General features: G+C 40.4%; 1 protein-coding gene across 1 annotated transcript; it reads left to right on the forward strand.

Moving 5' to 3' along the window:
* The first annotated feature begins 5,774 nt into the window (after positions 1–5,774).
* On the forward strand, positions 5,775–7,779 carry mafbb (v-maf avian musculoaponeurotic fibrosarcoma oncogene homolog Bb). The gene has a single exon (XM_024381363.2). It carries the CDS (start codon positions 6,053–6,055, stop codon positions 7,037–7,039), a length of 987 nt encoding a protein of 328 aa, XP_024237131.1. The 5' UTR covers positions 5,775–6,052; the 3' UTR covers positions 7,040–7,779.
* Positions 7,780–7,992: the final 213 nt, after the last annotated feature.

Raw genomic sequence — 7,992 nt, forward strand, 5'->3', positions numbered from 1 at the left:
GGAACAATCACCCACAAGAGACCTAAAGAATATGGCTGCCTAAATATGGTTCCCAATCAGAGACAACGATAAACACCTCTGATTGAGAACCACTCTAGGCAACCATAGACTTACCTAGAGTACTACTCTAACCACAATCCCATTACTACAAACAACCCCAGACAAAACAAACCACATAAATCCCCATGTCACACCCTGGCCTCACCAAAATACTAACGAAAACACAGAATACTAAGGCCAGGGCGTGACAGTATATATAGTATATATATATATATATATATATATATATATATATATATATATAGACAGTACTCATTCAAGGGTTTTAGATTTTAGATTACTCTAAGTAGCCACCCTTTGCCTTGATGACAGCTTTGCACACCCTTGGAATTCTCTCAACCAGCTTCATGAGTTAGTCGTGCCTTCTTAAAATGTCATTTGTGGAATTTATTTCCTTAATGCTTTTTAGCCAATTAGTTGTGTTGTGACAAAGTAAGGGTGGCATACAGAAGATAGTCCTATTTCGTAAAAGACCAAGTCCATATTATGTCAAGAACAGCTCAAATAATCAAAGAGAAACGACAGTCCATCATTACCTTACGACATGAAGGTCAGTCAATACGGAAAATCATAAGAACTTTGAAAGCTTCTTCAAGTACAGTCGTAAAAAACATCAAGCGCTATGATGAAACTTGCTTTCATGAGGACTGCCACAGGAAAGGAAAACCCAGAGTTACCTCTGCAGCAAGAGGATAAGTTCATTAGAGTTACCAGCCTCAGAAATTGCAGCCCAAATAATACTTCAAAGACTTCAAGTAACAGACACATCTCAACATCAACTGTTCAGAAGAGATTGTGTGAATCAGGCGTTCATAGTTGAATTACTGCAAAGAAACTACTACTAAAGGACACCAATAAGAAGAAGAGGCTTGCTTGGGCCAAGAAACACGAGTATTGGACATTTGCCTGGTGGAAATCTATCCTTTGGTCTGATGAGTCCAAATTTGAGATTTTGGGTTCCAGTCGCCGTGTCTTTGTGAGACGCAGAGTAGGTTAATGGAAGATCTCCGCATGTGTGGTTCCCACCGTGACGCATGGAGGAGGAGGTGTGATGGTGTGGGGGTGCTTTGCTGGTGACACTGTAGGTGATCTACTTACAATTCAAGGCACACTTAACTAGCATGGCAACCACAACATTCTGCAGCGATACGCCATCCCATCTGTTTGCGGTTAGTGGGACTATTATTTATTTTTCAACAGGACAATGACCCAACACACCTCCAGGCTGTATAAGGGCTATTTGACCAAGAAGGAGAGTAATGGAGTCTGCATCAGATGACCTGGCCTCCACAATCCCCTGACCTCAACCCAATTGAGATGGTTTGGGATGAGTTGGGCCGCAGAGTGAAGGAAAAGCAGCCAACAAGTGCTCAGCACATGTGGGAACTCCTTCAAGACTGTTGGAAAAGAATTCCAGGTGAAGCTGGTTGAGAGAATGTCAAGCGTGTGCAAAGCTCTCATCAAGGCAAAGGGTGGATAATTTGAAGAATCTAAAATAGAAAATATATTTTGATTTTGTTTTTAAGCACTTTTTTTGGTTACTACATGATTTCACATGCATTATTTCATAGTTATTCTACAATGTAGAAAATAGAAGTTTTGACTGGTACTATATACAGTATATGAGAGGACCACAAAAAGCATCATTGTCATGCCCTGACCTTAGAGAGCCTTGTTTATTCTTTATTTGTTTTGGTCAGGGTGTGACTTGGGTGGGCAAATCTATGTTTCTATTTCTTTGTTGGCCTAGTATGGTTCCCAATCAGAGGCAGCTGTTTATCGTTGTCTCTGATTGGGGATCATACTTAGGCAGCCCTTTTTCTCACCTTAGATTGTGGGATCTTGTTTTTGTATAGTTGCTGTGTTAGCACTACAAAACCTTACGTGTCGGTTATCTTTCTTGTTTTTTTGGTGTTCATTTAATAAATTCAAAATGTACGCCTACTACGCTGCACCTTGGTCCAATCCATCTTTAAACGATCGTAACAATCATAGTAATTGGTTATGATAGAAGTAATTTAAGTAGGCTAGCAACTGTGAAGCTGAGGAACCCGTATTACCTCCAATTTTAATTTAATTTATATAACATTTATTTTAGTAGGCAAGTCAGTTAAGAACAAATTCTTATTTTACAATGACGGCCTACACAGGCCAAACCCGGATGACACTGGGCCAATTGTGCGCCGCCCTATGGGACTCTCAATCACGGCTGGTTGTGATACAGCCTGGATTCGAACCAGGGTGTCTGTAGTGACACCTCTAGTACTGAGATGCAGTGTAATGGGCCAAAGGTCAAAAGGTAACATCTCACAACGGGATGAATGATGCCATGCTCCAGCAAGGCACGGCAGAGCTCCAAACCCTGGCGCCTGCTCTCTGTCTTTCCATTCTATAGCAACTAGTCGATCAACTGGCAGCCAGGGATGGAGCGCTGGTATGCAACACCCTGCGCCTCCCTTAGATGCAGAATGGAGTCTGCCAGTTATTACACTGAAAAACACAACACACACACAAAACATGTCACATCCATTTTGCACTCGCGAGATAGAATGAATGGAACAGTTACACACAAACTTGTGTACACAATTGGTAGAGTTGAATGTTTCAGTCCATAATCACCAAAACCAGCACATACTGAGAACATTCTGTAATTCAGATGTGGCTACCCTTCTTCCCAAGCTAGGCTTGACTTCTTCAAGGGCACCAGTTCCTACCAGGCAGAGACCCCCAGGGTAAACAATGTAGTTATTACTGCTTATACAATCATTGTCCTTGGATGATTACCTTGACAGTGTTCAAAAATATGCCATCATCTTTACGGAAACCATACAGCAATTTTGCATCCTTGAACATAGGGTACTTGTCACAAACTAAAGAGATCAGAGAGGAAACATTTCCTGAAAATGTTTTCACATTTCCCTACTTTATAGTTCAGCATTTTGGATCTCCTGTATCAATGTTAATGTTAGTATATTGGCTTGGCTCTTGGTATCCCTGATGTAGGAGGAAGTGTATAACAGGAGTTGAATATACACTTGGTCCTGTGTCAGGGCTATAGGCTCTTGGAAAAGCTCTTACTATGCATTTTATATCCCCTTAGAGATGTTACTGTGGTGCCCTACAGTACCATGGTGCACAATGTCATGTCCATAAGGTGTTGTAAGAGGCAGACCACCGTTGCCCGATCGAGGGCTTCCTTGTGGCTGTTCAGCCAGTCTGTAAGCTCTTGGGCCAAAAAGTAGTTGGGGTAAGTGCGCAGATGGTACAGTCGGTCCTTGATCAGTTTGCCATCATGCAGCCTCAATGTTGCAGTGAGATACAATGTACAATTAATCAGCTATTACTATTATAAGTAGGCAAGGGCACATTAAGAAAAAATATTGAAACATGTATTTAATCAATTTCAGTTATGACATTTCTGCATGATACAGTGGGGCAAAAAAGTATTTAGTCAGCCACCAATTGTGCAAGTTCTCCCACTTAAAAATATGAGAGAGGCCTGTAATTTTCATCATAGGTACACTTCAACTATGACAGACAAAATTAGATTTTTTTTCTCCAGAAAATCACATTGTAGGATTTTTAATGAATTTATTTGCAAATTATGGTGGAAAATAAGTATTTGGTCACCTACAAACAAGCAAGATTTCTGGCTCTCACAGACCTGTAACTTCTTCTTTAAGAGGCTCCTCTGTCCTCCCCTCGTTACCTGTATTAATGGCACCTGTTTGAACATGTTATCAGTATAAAAGACACCTATCCACAACCTCAAACAGTCATATTCCAAACTCCACTATGGCCAAGACCAAAGAGCTGTCAAAGGACACCAGAAACAAAATTGTAGACCTGCACCAGGCTGGGAAGACTGAATCTGCAATAGGTAAGCAGCTTGGTTTGAAGAAATCAACTGTGGGAGCAATTATTAGGAAATAGAAGACATACAAGACCACTGATAATCTCCCTCGATCTGGGGCTCCACGCAAGATCTGAACAAATACTTATTTTCCACCATAATTTGCAAATAAATTCATTAAAAATCCTACAATGTGATTTTCTGGAATTTTTTTTCTCATTTTGTCTGTCATAGTTGAAGTGTACCTATGATGAAAATTACAGGCCTCTCTCATCTTTTTAAGTATATTGTATATTGTATCTATTATTGTTAGATTTTTATGGGAAGGTCGGCTGAAGAAAATATGTGAACTATCTGAAATGAACTTGTTGGATTTCAACACAGTATGTTTCTACAGGTAGCATAACTGTAAAGAAAATGAAGCTTCTCTTTCTCTCTCTTCCATACCTCAGTTGTTCTACAGCAATCATAATTTCAGCCTTGTGCAGTCTGGTCATTGCTTTTATGTTTCTGCTGCTTTCCATTTTCTCCATGTTCCTTTACTGACACTGGTCTAAAAAAACTACTAATTTCATTAGAAGGTATGTTTACCAAATAACCAGTGCCCAGCAGCAGCCTCTGACTATGTGGGATAGATGTTGTGCATAAACCCAGAGAGAGAGGGAGAGAAATCCTGATGGTGTTTAGAATAACTGCAACACTCACATCAATCAGGAGGACACTTGGTTTCTGATGAGGTATTCTCATCAGAATCTGTTCTGCCATGGACAAAAAAAATTAAGAGGGAGAGAAAGCTAGGCCAGACCCTATAACCAAGGGGTCAGACTGGGTGGAGGGGGGTATTGAGAACCACAAGCCACCATCATCATACTTACTTACTGTGCATGCTCTGTACATTCTGACATTATAAAAAGCCAATATAAAAAAAATAATTAAGGAAAAAATGACAGGGTAAATATCAGACAATGACACAACGCTAGCTTTCATTCACTGCTCAGTATACCCTGAGGGTCAATAATGACGTTTTCCTCATATCACCACAAGGGGTCAGCATAGATCTATAAATATACAATTTGGCTACCAGAACTCTCAGGAGAAACCCCATAGAAATACAATTATTTATAATTAGCCTATTTCTAACTCTATGGTCCACCCTTTATGCTTGTCCATATAATATAACCAGAAATCAAATAATAGCACATACAAGTGGAATATAAAGATTTATTTTCAGTGGGTTAGTCATGGACTAGAGAGAGTATAGGCTATTTGTTTATTATGGGCGGTGGTGGATTATTGCAAACGCACAACAGCTCTATTAGAATTCTTGAATTATGTTTTTGCATGATGGACTTCCACTTAAATATAAAGACCACTGTCCAAATACAATTGTGACTTTAAAACTGTGATAGTTTTATGTTATTTATATGGAAAGTCAGATGGTAATTTAGTGCGTCTACATTTTTAATAACTAGCCCTATTGACTATAATATATCCCTGGACATATATAGCCTACAGACTACATATTTAGTCCTCAGATGCTTTGCATTCCAGCATAAGTTCCCTTGTGGTCTTTCACAATACACTATTTTAATATATCAAGTGGTGAGGTAGTGTGTGAGAGAAAGAGAAACATATGCACAAATTAAATTAAGTAGACAGTAGCCTGTAAAATGTCTAGTCTACAATATGTCTTTGCAGGTCTATGTAAAAGAAATGTTGGGCATCATTCTACATTCAACCTTTGTTGGATTGTCAAAACGCACACATCAGCTATTATGCAAATTACCCTTCTCGTCGTCTTTTTATTGGAGAAGAGCAGGGAGGTGTAGTCTATACCGTGTGACATCATGCAACCGTTCTTTATGAAGAAAGTGCGCTCGCAAGCATAAACCAGTACAGCTACACATATGCAGAGCTTTTGGCCCCGCCGTGGACTCAGAGCACCTTTCTTCTTTCCGATTAAGAGGACGGTTTTCTTTCCATTTTTACGCACGCGTGTTTTCACTGTAGATTTAATTTGACGGACTTACTAATTGTATGAAGCGTCTCATCAATAGTGCAATTGTTGCAAAAGATTGCATGAAAGAATAGAGTTTTGTGCCCCTTGGAAGTGGCCAAGACAAATAGATCCTGGAAAGAATGACCGCCGAATCGCATACAAATCTGGGTCTGCCGAAAACCCCTTTGGGCTATGTCAGTGAGTTCGACTTGATGAAGTTCGAAGTGAAGAAGGAGACAATGCAGGGGATTGATCACTCGTTCATTGGGCCGTGCAGCGAGCTCCAGAGACCGGACTCAGTCTCCTCTACACCCGTCAGCACCCCTTGCAGTTCGGTGCCATCGTCACCGAGTTTCAATCCGGGTGAGCAAAGGAACCCTGATGATCTTTACTGGACGCCCAGCAGTGGAGGTTATTCTCAGCAAATGTATCCCCACACTTTTGGCCTGACACCTGAGGACGCAGTGGAGGCCCTTATCGGTACCACAGTCCACGGGCACCAACCCACTCCAAACGGTCATCAACATGCTCTCCAAGCAGAATTCGAAGGGTACGGGGCGGCACATAACCTCAACGGCCATGTCCAGCAGTACCCTGGACTTATCCGTCAACCCGACGGTCTCTCGGGTCACCCTGATATGCAAGATATGCACTGCCAAAATCAATATCACCACAAGCAGGACCTCGACAGCTCGGCTCCGCACTCACCCGACTCCCAGCTTAGTGCGCACCACCTCCATCAGCAGAATCGCCACGACAGACGACTCAACGTGGAGAGCGCCTTCTCGGACGACCAGCTGGTCTCCATGTCAGTGAGGGAGCTCAATCGGCACTTGAGGGGTCTGACCAAGGACGACATGATGCGTCTGAAGCAGAAGCGCCGAACCCTGAAAAACCGTGGTTACGCACAATCGTGCCGCTACAAACGCGTTCAGCAGAAACACGTTCTTGAGCACGAGAAGACCAGCCTTGTCACACAGGTGGAGCAGCTGAAGCACGAGCTCAACCGACTGGCACGCGAGAGGGACGCATATAAACTCAAATGCGAGAAATTGACTGGTTCGAATGGTTACCATGAAACTGGGTCTACCAGTGACAACCCTTCCTCGCCTGAGTATTTTATGTGAGTTTATTCTTTGTATCAGCTACCAAAGTTATTTTACTGATTTTATTGATAAACTTATTTGTTTCAACAATATTAATGATTTCTTACCAGTTCTTGATGCAAACCTACCATTTAATTCACCTTTTCAAATTAAGATAATAAGATTTGTAATATGAATCTATAATCAATCATGCATGCTGGACATGTATGGAACTGTCTATTTAGTAGGTCTAAAATCTGTTGTACATTGTCACACAAGTATTCGTGAAAATACTTTAAATAGTTCCTCTTACTTTTGTTGAATTGAAAAACCAGTCTGGCTTCATGTACTAGGCCTACTCTCAATTTAGTCTTAAATGGAATCATCCATCAAAACAATTTGAAATTATTTTTATTTTTTGTGTTAAAATCTTCACTTGAGTGGTATTCATGTGTTAATTCTGCCTGCTGTAGGCTATCTATTATAACAAATATAATGAGTACATGGGTGATGATGATGTATCTACTTGTTCTAGATATACTTTTATGTTATATTACATTTTGAGGAGCTGGTTCTGCTGGCCAGATGTGGCTAATGTTTTTGTTGTTTTCTTTCACATACATTTATGTTAACTGTACAAGAAAAATAGCAAGATTTTTTGAAAGTACTATTCATGCATTATTGCCTGCAAATGACCATCATTGTTACCTGTCCAGTTGTGTTGAAATCTATTGTCACCTGCTTTAGACTTGTAAAGATCAATAAAGCCATTAATACTTTTATTCTGCAACTTTGTGTTTAATCTGTTGAGTAATCATTGGATCCACTTATAGACATTGTGCTGGCTCACTTAGCTATGTATTCATTTGGAGCTGGTCTGATTAATTTATTGATTACATTTATTGAGCATGGAAGCCAGTGGCTTTAAAATAAAAATCATATTTATTTTTCCAGAATATTTTGTTTTTACAGAGATAAAGGTTTGCTTCATGTGG

The sequence above is a fragment of the Oncorhynchus tshawytscha genome, linkage group LG02 (assembly GCF_018296145.1).
Source record: "Oncorhynchus tshawytscha isolate Ot180627B linkage group LG02, Otsh_v2.0, whole genome shotgun sequence".
NCBI lineage: Eukaryota > Metazoa > Chordata > Actinopteri > Salmoniformes > Salmonidae > Oncorhynchus > Oncorhynchus tshawytscha.

What these genes read in the sequence shown, in the direction of transcription:
- mafbb (XM_024381363.2), top strand. Translation starts at nt 6,053, where the DNA reads ATGACCGCCGAATCGCATACAAATCTGGGTCTGCCGAAAACCCCTTTG.